General features: G+C 39.2%; 1 protein-coding gene across 1 annotated transcript in view; it reads left to right on the top strand.

Moving 5' to 3' along the window:
- LOC126456093 (xaa-Pro aminopeptidase ApepP-like) overlaps positions 1 to 21,026 on the top strand; it is a 121,428-nt gene that overhangs the window by 71,263 nt on the left and 29,139 nt on the right. Inside the window, exons 8-10 of the mRNA XM_050091849.1 lie at positions 1,377 to 1,590; positions 18,826 to 19,059; positions 19,140 to 19,181. Of these exons, the coding sequence (XP_049947806.1) occupies positions 1,377 to 1,590; positions 18,826 to 19,059; positions 19,140 to 19,181 (490 nt within the window). The remainder of the gene's footprint in view (positions 1 to 1,376; positions 1,591 to 18,825; positions 19,060 to 19,139; positions 19,182 to 21,026) is intronic.

Raw genomic sequence — 21,026 nt, 5'->3', positions numbered from 1 at the left:
AAGACAGTGAAACACTTTAGAGGAGGGCCGCTAGATTTGTTACTGGTAGATTTGAACAACACACAAGTGTTACAGAGATGCTTTGGGAACTCATATGGGTATCCTGAAGAGAAGACAATGTTCTTTTTTAGGAACAATGTTGAGAAAATTTAGAGAACTGCCATTTGTAACTGATTGCAGAATGATCCTACTGTCACCAACATACATTTCACATAAGAATCACAAAGATAAGACGGAAGAAAGTAGGACTCATATGGAGGCATATAGACAGTCATTTTCGCAAGTGGAACAGGAAAGGAAATGACTAATAGTAGTGCAGGGTACCCTCCACCATGCACTGTACTGCAGCTTGCAGAGTATGTATGTAGATGTAGGTTTAGACATGAATCACAGTTCTGAATGCAAGATCACTGTTTGAATCAGTGCTACACTTCCAAGATGAAATATTCAGTCTGCAGTGGAGTATGTGCCGATATGAAACGTCCTGGCAGATTAAAACTGTGTGCCGGGCCAAGACTCGAACTTGGGACCTTTGCCTTTCACACAGAAGTGCTCTACCACCTGAGCTGCCCAAGCATGACTCATGACCCATCCCCACAGCCTTAATTCCACCAGAACCTCGTCTCCTACCTTCAAAACTTCACAGAAGCTCTCCTGCAGACCTTGCAGAACTGGCACTCCTGGAAGAAACGATATAATGGAGACATGGCTTAGCCACAGCATGAGTTCAAGTCTTGGTCTGGCACACAGTTTTAATCTACCAGAAAGTTTCACTGCCACACTTGTTTACATATTTGCCACTTTTGTGATCCTTTACCATGCCTGTTACATGAAATTTAAACTCATGTGTTTAAATCATTATTTCACCAGCTTTCTGACATGGCTGGTATATGGAACAGCAGATAAGTACACAACACCACATGCAACTGCTCAAACACAGAATGTCTTAGCTTGACATTATTGAGTGGATTGCAGCATCCCACAATACTTAAAAATGACCAATGTTGAAATTGCAGTCACAATAAATAATGTTTTAACAGCCAAAAGCAGAATGATTTTATTTAAAAATTGAAAATATTCTAATGATTATTTTATTCACTGCCACATCATTAGAATACTTTTGTCACTGCTCACCCTATCCCTTACAGACAGCTAATTTTCAAGTGAAATTGTTTTATACCACTAAGAATAAAAAATAAATATATTTTATATTGTAAGAGATTTGTACCAAAAAATTTATTCCACTGTATCTGTTACTTTGAAGTACTGCAGTTTCCACAAGCAGGATTCTTTCAGTTATAGAAATAGAAAATCAGTTTATTTTACATATGATTTCTGTAGCTACTATTAACAAGATCTACATTTACTATTTTCAGGTGTTGAATGGAGAGTACTGGGATGAACTGCAAGCAGTAGAAATCCTTGAGCAGTACAGGTTGCGGCAGGTTTATAACAATGGTTCTAGCTTTGGAACTATTGCAGCTTTTGGAATTAACTCAGCACTTCCACATTATCAGAGCACAAACAGTACAAATTTACGTATAGACACATCTGGGTTGTTCATGCTGGATTCTGGTGGACAGTATCTTGGCAAGTACAAACTTGTGTTGTAGCTGTGCTTGTATGTCAATAATGGTGTTTTTGCATTTACAAACATCATGATTAATATCTAACAATGGAAAATCCAGGATGGAATAATGACAATATTGTGAAAAGGATAGTTACTACTCACCATATAGCGGAGATCCTGAGTCACAGACAGAGATATAACAAAAAGACTGTCAAATGCAACACACACATAACCACAGTCTCTGGCTGCCACTATTCTGATGAAGGCCTGTTTGGCTGAAAGCTTTGTTTGACAGTCTATCTGCAACTCAGCATCTCTGCTATATGGTGAATAGCAACTATACTTTTCATGATTAATATCTATTTATATTTGTCCACACTTAGTTATTATGTTCATTGAAGATAGTGATGACATCTTAAGAACAGAAAACGAGACGACTAAAGACAAATGCAGAGCCAGTGTACTGCGTAAGATTCACTAATGACTTACTCTATTCACAAATTCAAAAAAGGACATGAATAAGAAACAAGAAATATTAAGAGGTTCTCTGAGGCAGTACAAGTCAGCCATAAATGTAAAGAAGACAAAGCTCCAAGCAGCAAGTAAGAGCCGCCAAATGACTAATGCAAGTGAAACATTTGTGTTGCTTACAGTGCATTCTGCCAGAAACTGAAAGAGAGCTATGCCTACCTTTCATAGAAAAGGAAATTTGTTAATGAGCAACCATATGTATGGAAAAATGTAAGTTACAGCAGGTGAGTAAGACAAACAATCACGTAACATTCAAATACAGTATTATTGGTGTGCTGCTTGAAACAATCATGATGACTAACTATCTAGGAGTAACATAGCAAAGCATCATGGAATTGGACAAGCACATAAGATCACTTTCAGGGAAGGCAAATGTTCAGCTTTGGTTTATTGGAGAAATTCTAGGAAAGTGTAGCTCATCTTTAAAGGAGACCATGTACAGAACAAAAATGTGACCCATTCATGAGTACTGCTGAGGTGTTTGAGATTACCATCAGGTCATATTAAAGGAAGACATCAAAGCAATTCAGAGGCATACTGCTACTTTTGTTAGTGGTAGGTTTGATTGATAAATAAGTACTACAGAAATGCTCTGTGACCTCAGATGAGAATCACTGGGCTGAAGAAGATGTTCTTTCTGTGAAATGCTGTTGAGGAAGTTTAGAGAACTGCCATTGCAACAAACACTAGAATGATTCTAGTACATCTCACAGAAGGACTTGAAGCCAAGATTGGAAAAATCAAGGCAGAAATCATATAGATGGTTGGTTTCCCTCACATCATTTGTAAGAGGAACAGGAAATCATTGGTACCCTCCATTGTGCACTGTGTGGGAGCTTATAAAATATGTATGTAGATGTAGATACAGAAGAATTTCAGCTGCGATTTCTCCCAAGAGCCTACACTAATAGTGAAAGATGGACAAGAGGTGAGAAAATATAATTTCTGTGCACTCTTATCTGCTTTATAAATACGTTTCCAGTAATCACGTGACTTTTTCAGTGACACGTCTCACTGCAATTTTTGATAAGAGCATGTCATCAAATACTCTATGAAAGCTTTTGAAGGGCCAAGGGATACTCCTACTGCTTGGGAATTTTTATTTATTTTTTTCAGCTACATATTACAAAATGTACTACAGTTGACAGGGTACTTTGACCTCTTCTGGAACCATGCTGGATCACTCAATAATTATATACATATAATTAATATAATGTGCCAACATTCCTTTTAACATTATTTTCCCAATCAGTTTGCTGAATGTTGAGGTCAGGATAATAGATCTGCAGTTCTAGACTCAACACATTTCCCCTTTTTTGTAAGGCTTTGAGTACACCCAGTTTCAACTTGTCAAGTACACTATCATCAAGAACACAGTTTATTATATATAACTAATGTCATTTTGCAATAAGATTTTGGAACATATGCAGTCTTCAGACATTATGAATTACCTCAAAGAAAATGACTTATTGATAAATAACCATCACAGATACAGAAAATAGTGTTCATGTGAAACACAACTTTCTCTTTATTCTCATGAATTAATGACTGCTATTGACAGGAGGTGTAAAAACCAATTGCAAAATGATTTAGACAAGATATTTATGTGATGTGAAAAGTGTCAATTAACTCTAAATAATGAAAAGTGGGAAGTCATCCACAAGTGTACTGAAAGTAATTCACTAAATTTCAGTTACGTGGTAAATCACCCAAATATAAAGGCTGTGGATTCAGCTAAATACTTAGGAATTACAATTATGAATAAAATAAATTGGGATGATCACATAGATAATGTTGCGGAGAAAGTGGATCAAAGACTGTGATCTATTGGCAGAACACTTAGAAAATGCAATAGGTCTACTAAAGAGACTGTCTACACTGCACTTGTCCATCTTCTTTGGAGTATTCCTGTGTGTTGTGGGATCCTCATCAGATAGAATTGACAGAGGGCATCAAAAAAGTTCAAAGAAGATAGCTCATTTTGTATTGTTGTGAAACACAGGAGAGGGTTCCACAGATTTGCACAGTAGCATGGCAGTCATTAAAGCAAAGGCATTTTTCATTGTGACAGGATCTCCTCATGAAATTTCAGTCACAAGCTTTTTCCTCTGAATGCGAAAATATTTTGCTGGTGCCCTCCTACATAGGGAGAAGTGGCCATCATAATAAAATTAGAGAAACCAGATCTTGCACAGAAAGATTTAAATGTTAGTTTTTCCCACATGCTGTTCAATGGTGGAATGGTATAAAAATAACCTGAAGGTGCTTCGATGAACCCTCTGCCAGGAACTTAATTGTGAATTGCAGAGTAATCATTTAGATATAAATGTAGATAAACTAGTGGTTTTACTAGTTCATATTTACATTTCTTCAACCAAAATGGAGAAATTTCATCTAATCCTGCAGATTTTTTGTTTCTGAGGCTGTCAATAAGCTTCAGAATGTGATCAGTGCATACTGCATGTTTGTGTACTTTATATATGATCATTAGCAGACTCAAATGCATACTGTGCACCCAGTTTCATGCAGACATCACTTTCAACAGTACCTATAAAGTAATTATTAAAAATATTGCTAACTAGAAGGGAATCAGGAATGACTCATTATTTACTGTTAATTCTGCATCATTACTTTTAGTTTCTGTTGCATTGTTTGTAATTTTATTTACAACTGACTAGCAAGACTTTGAAATGTTATCTTAGCTTTGTGCCTGTTGGCTAATTCTTTCTGCTTTCAATATCCTGGCTTCATTGCAGAACTTATGTTTGCACTGCAATTTACAGTCAGCAAATTCAGACAGAGAATGAAGAGAAAGTTTTGAAACCTACACTATAGTGTAGACAGTAGATAAGACGATCTTTAAATGAGATTATTTCAGAATCAACAAATAAAATAAAAATAGCTTGGAATATAATTAGCATTGAGAGGGGCAGCAAAAAATATGCACAGAAAACAAATGAAACCGAAAGGACGAAAGTGAGTAACGAAATAGTTTCAGATAAAAAAGAAATTGCCAAAATTCTGAGTAAAAACTACTAGATACTGTAGAAAACTTAAAACATGGAAGTGATAGCTAAGAAAGTCACCAGACGACAGTCACATATGACCCAAGCCACTAAACATTCTTAAAACCAGTATCTGATGAGGAAGTGGTAAAGGTTATAAAAAATAGCTTAAGAGAGAGAATTCTGCTGGACATGATGAAGTGTCAAAGTACATAATCAAGCATGTGGCAGCAGAAATAATTACACCACTATTGGATATTGTCAACTGCTCATTCTAAAATGGAGTTATTTCCTGATCAACTTCAGTTAAATAATATAATGCCTGTTCACAAAAAGGAATGAATTAAGATCCTAACTATTGCAGACCAGTATCTTTATTTATTTGTTTAGCACCCATATTATTCACATTCATGATACTGGACTTGCCAAACTACAAAATAGTATAAAATATTATAACAATATTACGAAAAGGAAAGTTGCTACTCACCTTATAGCAGAAGTGCTGAGTCACAGATAGGCACAGTGAAAAGATTGTCAGAAATAAGCTTTAGGCCAGCAAGGTTTTCATCAAAAATAGACGACAGACACACACTCTGCGCACGGCTTCAGTTGCCAGAGACTACAGTCATGCGTGTGTGAGTTGCATTTGTGTGTGTGTGTGTGTGTGTGTGTGTGTGTGTGTGTGTGTGTGTGATCTATTTTTAATTGCACCTGAGTCCTGCATCAGTGAGGGTTTGGAAAAGGTAATCCAGGTTCCGGAGATGCTCATCTAAAGTAGTGCCCAAGCTGATGATGTCATTCAGATAATTGTAGCAGGACAGTACCTTCTATATTAGGTGCTCCAAAAAAGTTTGGAAGATAGCTGGGGCAAAGTGCTGCCAAAGGGGAGACAATGATATTAGAACAGCCCAATATAAGTGTTGGTGACAAGGAGGGATTTTGTCACTTCATCCAATGGGACTTACAAATAGGCATCCTTGAGATTGATCTTTAAGATAGATGAACATGTTTCCTTGTACTTTTTCCATTAACTGTTCAGGGTAAGAGAGAGGGTATGAATCCATGACAGACTGTGAATTAAAGGTGAACATAAAATATGTGCAATGGTGGAGTCACGTGTTGGATTTTCTTACTGTGATGAGGGGTGAAGGCCACTGACTGGCAGAAATGGATGTGATAACCCCCAGGTCCTATATATGTCTGAACTCTGCCCAGAATCCTCCTAAATGTCATGGGGCACCTCTCATGCTTTGAAAAATTGCAGCTGGGCAGTGTCTTTCAAACTGATGGTGGTAAAGCATTTTCCCCTACCCTGAGGGTTGTCAAAAAGCTGATGATATTTGTCACAGAGCTTCATGATGCTGTTAAAGGGGATATGGGAGTTAATCATTACTGCATTATCAAAGATTTGGAGGCCAGAGGTGTCAAAAATATTAAGGCTAAAACTGGTAGAACGGTCATAAGGGTGAAGCACCATGACAGGAATTAACTTATACGTAGATTGGTACTGCATCTATAGGGGAAAAGTTCCTAGGATTGTGATGCAATTACAATTGCATGTGGTGATGGCATGTTTCAGAGCTTTAAGCCATGGGGACCCAAGCTTTCCAAATGTGGACCCATTGATCAACGTCACAGAAGACCCAGTATCAAGCTGGAATTGTACAACCTGATTCTGAATACGCAGCCAAATGAAAAGTTTCAATGGCTCACTTATAAGCACTGAGAAACACTGGGTCAGACTGAAAACCTGGGATGAGTTCTGCCTTGTGTAAATACTGTATTAGGTCTGAACAGGCAATGCCTCATCACGAACTGAATGGTTGAGGAGTGTGGCATTGTGAATATCCATTGTCTCAGAACCTTGGGTGACTGTGGGAACAAGCAGGACTGCAACTTCATTGAGCAAATGTCTTGGATGTGCCCAACCTTTTCCAAAACAAATATTGGCTTGGCAGAAACAAGCATCCCTATCACTGCAGGATTGCAATTTGCCACCAATATGAGACTTCAGCAGGCATGCCATAGATTGTTCATGGTGCCCAGAAGAAGCAGACATACCATTTGAAAAAGATCAGAGGGTGTGAAAAGTGGCCACCATAGGAGGCAACATTTCCAGCTCTGCAGTGTCAAACAATTCCTGCACCTGAACTATATGAATGGCATCCTCAAGAGAAGGATCCAATAGTTTGAGGACATTTGCCCACAGTCAGGAATCAGTAACATTCTGAACAATAGTGTTCTGCAGCATGGCATCTGTGTAAGACTTACTACAAGGGCATGTAAATTGGCAGGTGTGGGTCATACCATGTAACTCTTTGAGCCACTGCCAATAGGACTGGATAGGTTAGCACTTCATTTGAAAGAACCTATATGGTGCAGCAGTGACCAGCAACTTTGAGTCTAAATACTTATCAAGAGCAGCAGTGAATTCCAGGAAAGGAACAGATTCAGGCTGAGTAAGTGACGAAAGCTTAGTGCAAATTCCTGAGATACCCATGCCAACCCATGAGCATTGAAAATCAAATGAAATGTTGAAAGCCACAAAGTGTTGAAACATCTGCAGTTTGTATTCATCCCATTCCTCTGTGACAGCATCCAGCTTGCAGAATGGTGGAGCTGAATGGTGTCTGCTGCTGTCATCATCAGCATGGGTGACAAGTTGAAACAGGGCTTTTTGCAGAAGCTGTCAGACCTACAACAGCAATGATATCTTGTCCTTCAGTTGAGTGTACTGCATTCACTTAAACTTAAGAAGTTTCTGTTGTGACAAGGTTTCCTCTTGCTGGGCAGCCACCAAGGTAAAAAAGAATAAGTGACAAGTAAGACAAACACAAGAACAAAGAGAAACTCCTCCAAAACCTAAATCTAAACACCGTCCACTCTGGAAATGAACAACAACAGAGATTCCCCATCAGAGGTGATGAGACATACCCATGGAAAGCGTGGACATGCCACCAGGGCAGAAAATGAAAAACAGTACTAGAACCAGCCTCTGTGACCACTATTTCTTGTGTCTGTGAATGTAGAAAAACAAATAACAGTATGTGTGCATAGAAAACAAGTTTATTCCACAATAAGGAAAAAGCCAATTAATGATATTGAGCAGCCACTGGGATGGATGTCAGCAGAGTCTGTGGATGACACTGAGGTTTGATTTCTGTGAAGCAGAATCCTTGGGGTAGTCCATTTCCAGAGTGGGATTGATATCCTGATGATCGTGATCTGAATGGTGTAGCCTCATGGTATCAGCAGTAGTGAAGCCCAAGATGAAACTGCTCTAGTGAAGGACTGCATGCACTTATAAAGCCCCAGGCAGCGTAGAAATATACCTACCATCAGTGAGTCTACTGTGGCATGGCATTGCACGATTGGTGCAGTACTGTCATGTAGCTATTTGATGTGAGTACACTGGCTGGACATTGCCATGTTACTGTGGAGGCAGCTACATGCATGAGCCATGTCTGTGCTGTCCTCATTGGTAGCTCTGCACCTGTGTGGAACAGCTGCCTGTGAGCTGTCTTACATGTGATCTGTGGTCATGCGGTGGCTGACATCATGGTGTAGGCATTGACGATACCCGAGTTAAAAGATTATGTACTGTAAATCACCATGAATTATGGAACATTATACATACATTGTGCAAGCTATTATATGTATTTACTGTGGAAGCTGTTATATGTACTGCATATATTGCTAGATTGTAAGCATAATAACATGTCCTATGTTACAAGTAAATTGCTGTACAAAAGGAAATTTGTGAGGCAATTAGACAATTAAAAATCACAGTCTAGCCACTGGTCTCTGAGTAAATTATCCAAGAAGAGGCCATTTAATATGTCTGCTGAGAACATGTGGTCATAATTTGTTAAAACATGATTTACTGAACTATTATGTGTGCTAACTATTCTAGTGGGTACTAGATCCAGTAGATCTTTAGCCTCATAAAATATGATACAATCTGCAAAACATTTGCTTTCCTGGCAATCATGTAAAGTGTTGATGTTCAGGTCTCTGAATATCATGAGATTTACACTTACATGACCTGACATTAACCTACTCAAAACTCCATCATGTGATTTCAGGAAAGTATTAAAATTTCCAGAGAGGTATCAATATATGCCTTCAAAAAAGAAAAGAAACAATATGAAATACAAATTTGAGAATTACAAATTTGAAATCTTTTTCAACAGCAAACTTGTTCACGCAGTGCACTTTTTGTATGGTGGTTATAAGCTTACCTTTTCCTCAAGTAAATGGTAACACCACTGCCTTCGTTATGTGCACTATAGTAAGATGTTGCTAGATTGTGGCTCTCTAATTTGAAACAATGAATTTTATCAACTGGTTACTGATTTTCTGTGACGACTACAATGCATCCAGCAGTACTGTAACAAATTATTCAAAAGTGTTTATTTTGTTTCATGTGCCTTGTAAATTATGACAAAAAATGATAAGATTATTCTCATATGAATTTAAGTCTGTCTGAAGCATATATGTGTGGTTAACTCATGAAAAGATTTATTTCTACATATAAATTAATTACACAGAAGTATGTGGTTTGCTTGGCAGCAAGTCAAAAGGAGGAATAATTATATTACCAAAACCCAGAATAAAAACAATGTGGCACAGAACCATGGCACTCTAGTACAGTCTACACCACTTTACTGCAGAATGTGTATAGTAGGAGTCACTAAACAATTACCCCCACTCCCAGTGTCAGCAGTACTTCTCATTAAATTTGATATGCCATCCAGATCAAGTTGTCATGCCTTTCTTAAAACCCAGGGGGTATCTCCTTGGAATGGGTGTGTTCTTCTAGCTGCAGGGTTGTAGCTCCTGCTGGTGTTTCCTGTGTTGCAGCATCCAATGTTCATTGAGACTCCTCTGTAGCTTGCTGTGTGGGAGAATCTTTAGTTGCTGCCTCTCCCTTCTTCATGTTTCTCAATGCCAGTTCTTTTTCTGTTGGTTGTGAATCTTGAAATGCCAGACTAATACAGTTAAGCACAGCTTTGATAGGGTAGCCTATGGATGTCAATCTTGAAATTGTTGTCACCTTGACTAATTACTGTATATGGACCTGCATATGGCAGTTGCAGTGGTCTGTATATGGTGTCATTACGTAATGGCACACTTGAACAGGTTGCTAAATCTTCAAAGACAAACAAGTGGCATCTGGTTTGTTCATGAGGCTGTACTGGATGAAACTGATGTATGTGGGATTGCAGCTTGATAACAAAGTCTGGTACTGTGATGGTTTTATCTCCCATGTCATGAATGAACTCTCCAGGCAGGTGTAACAATTGGCCATACAACAGCTCTGCTACTGTGGCTTGGAGTTCATACTTGAATGCTGTTCTCAATCCTAGTAAAACAACTGATAGGCTTTCTGTCCACTTGTATTTTGTGTGACTTCAAAGGGCTGGTTTCAGTTGTTGGTGTGGGTGTTCCACCACGGTGTTTACTGTGGGATGATAAGCGGTGGTCCTTGTTCGCTTGCCACCTAAAAATGTGGCAAGGACCATAAAGAGGCGTGCCTCAAATTGACATCTTTGATCTGTCATTATTCTCAACAGTATGCCAAAATGCATAATGTATCCTCTGAAAAACTTTTTCACCACATTCTTTGCAGTGACATCTGCCATAGGTAATGCTTCTGGCCACCTTGAGTATCTGTCCATGATTTTAAGGCAGTAACTGTAGCCTTTGGACGTTGATAGTGGACCTACAATATCCATGTGGCTGTGATCAAATTGTTAGTTAGGCAGTCTAAATGTACCTAATGGTGAAAATCAAAAATGCAATATCCGGATGTAATAATATTATGAAAAGCAAAGTTGCTACTCATCATATAGTGAAGATGCTGAGTCGCAGATAGGTACAACAAAAAGACTGTCACAAATAAAGCTTTTGGCCATTAAGGCCTTCATCAACAATAGATGACAGATGCACACACAAACATTCTCATGCAAATGCAGCTCACAGACATGACTGCAGTATTATGCAACTGAATCCACAGTCTTATGAGTCTTTTAGTTCCACCTATCTGCAACTCAGCATTTCTGCTATATAATGAGTAGAAACTTTCCTTTTCATAGTGTTGTACCTAATGATGCCCTGACATGTTGCGTGATTTTCTTCTTTTGACAGGCCATACATTGTTAGACATACAATTTACTAACAATGTTCATACTGGGCAAGATGTAACTCCATTTAACCTGCTTTATGGTTCCTCAGATTCTGGTATGTGCTAGATTGTGTATTGAACTGATTGCCTGGGTTCAAAATTGCTGCAGAACAAATGGCCGAAACTTTAGCTTGGTGACATCACAATATAACTCCATGTTCGTGCCCGGTTTGTCACTCGTCATAGTTGGAAACCTGATTGTTGTCACACAATGTATGCAGCTCCTCGTCATCTTGTTGCACCCATCCCATGGCATCAAATTCAATAGCTGCAGCTATGGCCTCTACTTGTAATGATGTATACTCGATTACACCCATTGTCTCAATCTGAGAGTGTGTCAGCAGGTATATTAAGTTTGCCTTGCATATATATGATGTTGTTTGGAAACTGGCCAGTGTAGTCAATATGCCTCACTTTGAAGGCACAAGTTAACAACTTGTTGTCCATAAAGATACTAAAATTGCGGCTTTCCAAAGAATGCTTGAATTTTTTGCTGCAGCATAGACTGTGTACAGCTCACAATCCTACGTCATCCACTTCTGTTGTGAAGATGACAGCTTTTGGTTAAAGAAAGCAAGCTGTTGCCAACACTGGTTTATCCTCTGCTGCAACACTGCACCAACTGCATTAGCAGACTCATCGACCATTAATGCTAATGGTGCATTGCTACTGGGTATGTGAGTAGAGCTGCATCTACTTTTATAGCATTGAAAGCAGAGTCTGCCTCACATGTCCATTGCAGCCTGTTGTCTGGCCTATGTATACCCTTCAAGAGTTCATTCAATAGTGCTATTACTGATGCATGATGTGACACAAAGCACTGGTAGAAATTTATTGAACCAAGATAACGTCACAACTGGCCATGGGTACACACACATTGCTTCCACCTTGTCTTGCAGTTATTGGATGCCATGTGCATCCACTGTGTAACTGAGAAACTGGACTTCCTTGATACCAAAAGTATATTTTGATGGGTTCAGTATCAGTCCTTTTGCATACAAACATTCAAACAACTTCATCAAATGCTGCATATATTCCTCTTCAGATACATAACAAAATTCTAGATCATGCGTTATCTCGCCCATGAATCTCTGAAAAGTCTGTGCTGCATTACAGAGCCTGAATAGTATTCATGAGAACTTGAATAAACCAAATGGCATGGTGACAGCATCTTAGGAATTTCTTCACGAGCAACTGGAATCTGATAGTATGCTCTGACCAAATCTATTGTTGAAAAAATCATTTTGCCTTGTATCCCAGCAGAGAAATCCTCAATATGCAACACAGGTTACCTTTCTGGAATGGTTCTCACATTTAATTGCCAGTAATCACCACAGGGGTCTTCAATTCAATACAATTTATTGCTCATAACATGTAATTTTTCCTGCATGTGCATTTTTAGCTGAGTATACAGTTTTAGCAATTACTTTTTTTTAGTTTACATTATTTCTTATTACATTATATTTTTGGAATTTCTGTTGGGTTGTAGCCCAAAGAAACACACTCATTTCTGTAAGAATCAGTATATTTCATACAAATGTCCACATTACAACAAATTATAAAGCGAACTGAACAAGCAAGATGGCATGAGCCGTTAGGTTCAGAGTCAAAGAACTTGTGATGGCAGAGATCTATCATTCATATTTGTCAATGCCACATGGACACCCCCCTCCCCTTCCCCCATAGTGTGGAGCATGGTTTGCTGGAAGGGGGGCACGTCCAGCAGTGAAGGCAGTGAGTGTGATGGCAGTGATGTGATGGGGATTTCCATCTCTAGAGGTTGTTGCAGCAGGGAACATGCTGGAAGGTTGACGTGGATCTCCTGTAGGTGGTGTGGGCAGATGAGGCATTGGCCCATGAGTGAGGATGTAGTGGTGTGGGGAGGGACTGTGTCCCCCATGTGGTCGTCTGGCAGCATTCGAACTGTAACCATCCCTAGGGGGGTTACCATAGCTTGGAGGAGCGTGTGATCGACCCCATGCGGGAGCGGGTGGGAGCCAGCGATCAACTGGCAAACTGGGTCCCTGGTCGGGTGGGGCGAGTTGTCTTGGAGAAGGATGAAGATGTTATCGTTGATGAGGATGGTGACATCCTCCACACATTTGGGTGGCATATTGGAGGGCAAATAGGAGTAGGGTGGGGTGGGGGAAGGGGGGGGGGGGGGAATGTGGCTAGATGAGAGGTCAGGGAAATGTTTGCAAAATGCGATTGGATCTGGCTTACGAAGTCGGGAAGGGGGAGGGGGGTTGTCGGGGAAGAGGGGGATTGTAACAGCTCGAAGGACAGGGTTTTCACCATAGACAAACTCACTCGTGGTGCCCTCAATATCTGGTTTGCACGATGACCGTAGGCTGAGTAGTACCCATGGGAGAGCCTCAGCCCAAAGACTTATGACACTGCAGTGCTGTCTTGAAAGTGCGATGCCTCTGTTCTACCACTCCGTTTGCTTCGGGATGGTAGGCATTTGTGCATCATTTGTTGACACCACACAGCTGGCAGAGTTGGGTGAAGAGTGCTGATTCAAACTGCCAGGCCTGGTCGGAGGTGATGGTAGTGGGGCAGCCAAAGCAGGAAATCAAGGAAGAAACACAAGCCTTAGATACAGTTTCAGCAACTATGTTGGTGAGAGGTACAGCCTCTACCCATCGAGATAAACAATCAATGCAAGGAAGAACATATCAGAAGCCCTCTGAGGGGGGGGGGGGGGGGGGGGTGGCAGCTGATGTACATGGCAAAAGTGGCTAAATGGAATGTCGAATTTGCGGAGAGGTGGAACACGTGCCTGGTGACTTTGTTGCACTGGCAGGTGATGCAGTTCCATACCCAGGTCTGACAACTGCACTTCATGTCTTGCCACACAAACCTTTCTGACATGATAAATCTCGATGACTTAATTCCAGGATGTTGGTTGGTTTGGGGAAGGAGACCAGACAGCATGGTCATCGGTCTCATCGGATTAGGGAAGGAAGTTGGCCGTGCCCTTTCAGAGGAACCATCCCGGCATTTGCCTGGAGTGATTTAGGGAAATCACGGAAAACCTAAATCAGGATGGCCGGACGCGGGATTGAACTGTCGTCCTCCCAAATGCGAGTCCAGTGGCTAACCACTGCACCACCTCGCTCGGTAATTCCAGGATGTCCTAGAGAAAGTAGTGTGTCAAACACTGAACAGTGGGGCACGGTGGGGATGAGGGGTTGGAGGGTGCTGGTGGATGAGTCGCACAGTGACATCCTCTCGGATGCTGGCGAGTCTTGCTTTGCTGAAAGACAGCAAAGTGGAGGTGCTGTTGAGAAGTTGCTGTGTATCCTCATCCTGGTTTTGTAGTATGCTTCTGCAGTATGAAAACCCTTTTCATGTTAGTTTGGCATGTCCCACCCCACAGTACTATTCCATAAGAGAAGAAAGGGTACATCAATTCATAATATACAGTCCTTAGGGTTTCAGAATTAAGATGTGATAATCTTCTTAATACATATGGACTGGGTGTCATTTTTTTACAGACATAATCAGCTTACTGTTTCCATGAAAGTTGATCATCTATGCATAAAACCAAGAATTTACTATCTGTGTAGGTTTTTGGTAGAATTTCATCAGTCACAAATTTTGACTGTTTGGACCACTTGGCTTAAAATGAATAGTATTAGTTTATTCTATGTTTACCTTTAGGTTGTCTCTTTCGAAGTGAGTTCTTGCCTTTTCAGTAAAGTTATGTATCTATTCAGTTAGGCTGGGCTCACTGTTTGCATAGCAGACACCAGATTTATCATCTGCATACATAGTGATCAACTGCTCATTGTAAGAGAACTAGGGAAATCATTTACATAGCATATGAATAGTCCTGAGGAACACCAAAATATGTATTTCTTATAGCTGACCTTCTCCTCTCCAGTATTTCTCCTTTAAAGTACAGAATCTCCATGCATTGCTGTAAACCCTTTACATATGTTTCTAGCAATTGGATGAGTGTTCCAGTGACACCGCTCTTTGCAGTTTTTGATAAGAATGCATCATGATGCCAACCATTCTTCTTTTTGGTACCATATGAAGAGGGTCTGCCCAGCTGCTACTTGAAGAATGGCAAATACCTTGAGCTAACATGCTACAAAACTCTTTTTTGATAATTTGTAATTTATCTGTTGCTAAAAGTCAAGGGCGTGCATCAGTTGGCAGACCTGGGGTAGCGAGGATATGATGAACCATCAAGTGTTTGATAGGTGCTAACATTAATGAATGCCTTGTGATCTCTGGGAAATTTTTTAGTAGTCGTGTATATTACATGTGCCCAGCGATCACTCTGTTGTGGTGGCAGTACAATTCACCTTACCTTCTGCAGGCATGTACATTGTAGCATCATCTAATTGCTGTTGTCATAGGTCAGGTACAAGATCATAGAATGCCAGGAAGTCTGTTACTAGTATGGGGTGTGATACATCAGCCACAGTATACCGCCACTCGAAGGTACGATGCAGTCTGAAGTTGAGTAGTAAAGTGATGTGTCCATATGTCGTAATATTTGTATCATTTGCAGTATACAGGCAAGCGTCATCATGACTGTGACAAGGTAACATGGTCTATCTGGTACTGTACTTTTGTGTTGTGTTCCTTAATAAACAAGTGTTGTGTACTGCCTGTTGACGTGGCTGTAACTGCTACTGTATCAGCATCACGATTCACTTTACAAGATAGTATACATTTATGTGCATCTTCACCAAATTTTCTGTGGTGCCAACATATGTTGTGTATCACTGACAAATGATTTCGACTCCTTGACCATTGACCTGTGTGTTACCTTTTGTGTGCTTTTTGTAATGCAGTCACTTGTACTGTAAGCTCAGCTAGAAGTCTTCTGTGCATCCACTGGTAGTCAGGATAGCCATGTATTGCATAATACATCATCACTGGCAGTATTACCTGCAAGAGTATGCAGCTGATGAAGCAGTTGTGATGGAGTTCTTTTGCCTAATCCCTCTATTTATAAATACTTTTCCAGACATTTAGCTTCAGACTGGGACAACCACATAATCAATGACTTCTTTATGGCAGCATATCGTTTGATTTCAGGAGGTGTAGGAAGAATGTCTTGGACTTCGGTGGCAAGATCATCCCTTAATGCAGCTACCACTTAACTATATTTTGTTTCATCTGCCGTAATCTGTGCTAAGATGAACTGGCTCTCTAATTCTGTGAACCAAAGCAAGGGGTCATGCTGCCAAAAAGGTTGTTGTTTGATCGTAACCTTGCTGAAATTTCCATTATGTGAGGCTGGCTCAGTAGGCACTGGTGAGGAACTCATCTTTGTGCTGAATGAAAAACTGACATGGTTGGTGCAGGAGTAACAGTTGTAGTTTTCACATGTCACGGAATGTCAGGCCAGCATGGAACCACTGTTATGCATGATCATGTTGCACGGCACCATTTATATGTAGTTAACTCATGAAAAGGTTTATTTCCACATTTAAATTAATTATGCAAAAGTAAATTCTTCATTTGTGTGGCCATATTGTTTGTAGCTACCTTACAATTCCAAAGGGTATTTTCATTCTGTTGTTGAACTACTAGAAAATGAGTAATTTTTTTTCCTAACAAGAAGCATTTCACTTTATCGAGGTAAAGCATCATAAGTGGCTGTGATTTCCCCATGGTTTCTCACCTACATTGGGAAATGCCATCTGTTAAGACATCTTTGCAGTTTTCCTTCTTTAGACACTGATACTCATAGCTTAATTTTTAATTTCTCTGCAGAACTATGCATTTCTCATGTTTTACACAGCAAACTTTTTCATACACCATTGTTTTCTGTCTCTGTTTATGTGGTTTGCATGATATTCCATGTCAACAAGACAAAACAAGGATTAACCATATAATCAAAAACAAAGAATAAACACAATGGGGTATAGAACCATGGAACTCTGATACAGTCTACACCACTGTACTGTGGAATGTATATAGCAGGAGTCATTACATATATATCCAGTGAATAGGACTCAGACACATTTGAGTTACTTCTCTGAATACTTGTACGATGGTCTTTGTTCTAGAAAGGACTCATGGTTGTAGTCTAGGGACAATTGATCCTCTTGCTTACAAGCTTTGTTGCACAGTTCACTCAACAGGGGAACTAGCTTGGTATTTCCCTTTCTGTTTATATTCAGTCCATTGCTCATGTGTTCTTCATGGTTCATTTTACTTAGTTCTAGCAAACCTACATAGATAAACTTATCACACAACTCTTTTAGCTCATAATTGTAGAGCTATACTTCTCTTTTTGCATGACTATTGTGGTATTTACATGACTGTTGTGGCATATCATGTCACAGTGGCTTGTTTGTGATGAAAATGTTTATATTCAGTTGTATTGGCTTTAAGTTTCACAACCATTGCAGGGTTGCCTTGATTTTGTTTCTATATACATGGTTGGTGCTGCTTGTAATCATCACATGGCCATCTTATTTTAGCTGACTTTCTCCACCACTGCACTATATATGTAATAGCTTATGCCATGGGCACAAAAAGTAAGAGTAGATCATCCAGAATCACATTTCAGGAATGGAATCTGCTCAAGGAAAAAAATTCTGTACAAAGTGATCTGATCCAAAAGAGTATTATGTACAAAATTAGTACATGTTCCTACAGAAGAATGCTGAAGATTAGATGGGTAGATCACATCACTAATGAGGAAGTATTGAATATGATTGGGGAGAAGAGAAGTTTGTGGCACAACTTGACCAAAAGAAGGGATCGATTGGTAGGACATGTTTTGAGGCATCAAGGGATCACCAATTTAGTATTGGAGGGCAGCGTGGAGAGTAAAAATCGTAGAGGGAGACCAAGAGATGAATACACTAAGCAGATTCTGAAGGATGTAGGTTGCAGTAGATACTGGGAGATGAAGAAGCTTGCACAGGATAGAGTAGCATGGAGAGCTGCATCAAACCAGTCTCAGGACTGAAGACCACAACAACAACAACATAGTACATGTTTAATACATGTGTTTGCATGGCCATCTTCCACAGCAGTAGCAGTCAGCTCAAGACGGATAACCTATAGTAACAGATAGTACATGTTTGTCCAAAAACACATTTTGGATTTTAGGTTGAGAACCTGTCTACTTCTGTATCAGCCTCATTTCCTCCAACAATTTCCTCTTGTTTCAGAAGATATGATTTTTGTCTGTTGTTCATGTGCAGCTGGTGAGATAGAAGTTGGGAGGGGGGTGAGAAGACAGAGTTTTAGTAATAAGTATCCAGGAATTGGGACAGTCAAAAATTTGAGAGCTAAGCAGATACATCAGTTTCTGTATGTTCATGTATCCATCATAATACACTCCATCTAAGAGGTTGATGGTGACCTGTCCCAACCATCATTTTGTTTCGCAAATAAGTTACTTATAGTTTTTACAGATGCAACATCTAAAGATAATTTTTTCAGTTTTATGCAAGATCTAAAGATATTTCTACTATCATGTTTCGTTGATTTTTTTTTTTGCATGTGTAATGAGTGTTGTACTCAAATTTAAATTTTTGTTTATGTAGATGGAACAACAGATGTCACTCGCACAATGCATTATGGAGTACCAACTGAAGAGCAACGTACTATATACACTAAACTGCTCATGGGTTGCATTAATATTGCAACAACTACTTTTCCTGAAGGCAAAACTTTAAGTGAACTTGAGATTTTAATACGAGCACCTTTATACAGTCTTGGATTGAACTACGGACATGGAAGTACACATGGGATTGGCTCGTTTTTAGCTGTGCATGAAGGTCTTATAATTCTTTTAATTCAAATTCTTATTACTTGCTTAGGACATTTACATTCTTCTAACAATCAGTTTTATTTTCAGCTTTCAACACTACGTACCATGAGAACTTCTTTGGATCACAAGGTGTGTAGTCATTTGCGTAAGATAATATTACAAGAAGAGAGATGGATCATACTTACAAATGGTCGACAAACTGTCCATGAAGAGATGCATTTCAGGGTGTCCAAATTATTACTGGACCCAACATTTCCTTATTAAATTTGACAATAGCAGATATGGAGCATGGATATCACAAGCCATTTCATGTAATTGTGATGGTTTTATTAGCTGTTATGACAGCATAGACCACTTTACAACACTGAACCCCATTTTATTTTAGTGTACATATGTTTATGGGTTACTATTCCTTCCTAATATATCTACAAGAAGAATTCAGAAGTCTACAGATTCCATGAGCAAGGGAGCCTCTTGAAACAGTGTTATCTATGTGTTGTGAGCATAAAAAGATGGGGGTGGTTCCAGTTTGCATCAAGTAGTACTGTTGAAGCATGTTGCTTTATCAATACCATAATTCTGGACTTACTGAATGATTGTCCCCAAATGTCTTTGCTGCTGAAATTCTGTTTCCTAACAAGGGAAGAGAGAAGTCACTAATTTTACACAAGGCACTCAGAAAACGTTTTCATCACCAACATTTGTCATAAGGTATGATTCCTTCCTTATCGTAATATGTCTGCTAGATGCTGTGAGTGACAATCATTCAGCATGGTATAACTAACATTGTTCTCTCTTCCACCATGCACTCATGTTAAGAGATAACAAAATTACACTTTTAGTTGCCCTTTGGAGAGAAAGTATCACAAACCTATGTTATAAAGTTGACTTAGCAGTTAAGAAATAAATGCATGAATTCTTTTTCTGATCTCAATTCAGCATTCTTGTGACTGATATTAATCATGCTCCTGAGATTCTTGATCTTGCATATTTACTGGGTGTCCCAGGAGGAATGGTCAGTATTCAAGGATATGACAGGAATGATCATTCAAAGGAAGAAAGTGTAATAAATGTGAGCTCTAAAATGCCCACTTTAAGAGCTATGAGCACTTCTTTGATACTGTGGAACAAATATTTCATACTACAAACTTTTTACTTCCCATGTTTTGGGAGCTGATAGTATGGACCAAAAAAAGAAAAAAATGTCAAACAAACAAGGGCTCTAAAGGGCAAACCTTAAGAGTTATGGGGACTCATTTATCTTCACTACTGTGAAAAACATCTCTTATAGTGAGTAAGTGCTCATAGCTCTAAAGGTACATATTTTTGAAACCCATGTTTACTAGACAATTTTTTTCTTGTTTTGGTCCATATTACCTCCTCCCAATATATACTATATAAAGAGCTTGCAGTACGAGAGATCAGTTTGACAATACCAAAGATGAAGAATTGCTCATAGCTTTCAAGCTGTGCATTTTGCAGCCCATGTTTACTAGACTTTTTGGTTTGAATGAGCGTCCGTGTCCTATCTCTGTTGTAGGTTACCTATCTAACAGATTCCAGTGGGCAACAAAAACCTGATTTTCATTATTTTACATAATTACTGAGGAAATTTAAAAATTGGCCATAATCTACTCGACATGATGTATAATCTTGTGTTAAAGATTTAATGCAATGAAACAAATATTACAGACAGAAACTCTGTATATGTTTTGAGATGGCTTAAGTCTCCACAAATAGACACCAAGACTGTATTCATCCAGATTTAAGAATGGAGCACTTAGCAACTTCCAACAAACTCTACACAGTAATTTCAAAACCATACAAAACTTTTTCTCACTGACACTTCACACAAAATGATAAAAAGAAAAAAAGTTTATCACTTACTATATTTTTACTGTTCATGCAGTAAGACTTCATTATCAGGTGTGACATTTTAATGTATTACTTCTTTACTACTAATTCTATTTGCAA

This window comes from Schistocerca serialis, chromosome 2 (genome assembly GCF_023864345.2).
Source record: "Schistocerca serialis cubense isolate TAMUIC-IGC-003099 chromosome 2, iqSchSeri2.2, whole genome shotgun sequence".
Lineage (NCBI taxonomy): Eukaryota > Metazoa > Arthropoda > Insecta > Orthoptera > Acrididae > Schistocerca > Schistocerca serialis.
Note: the sequence above shows the minus strand (reverse complement) of the source record. Positions and strands in the feature narration are given on the sequence as shown.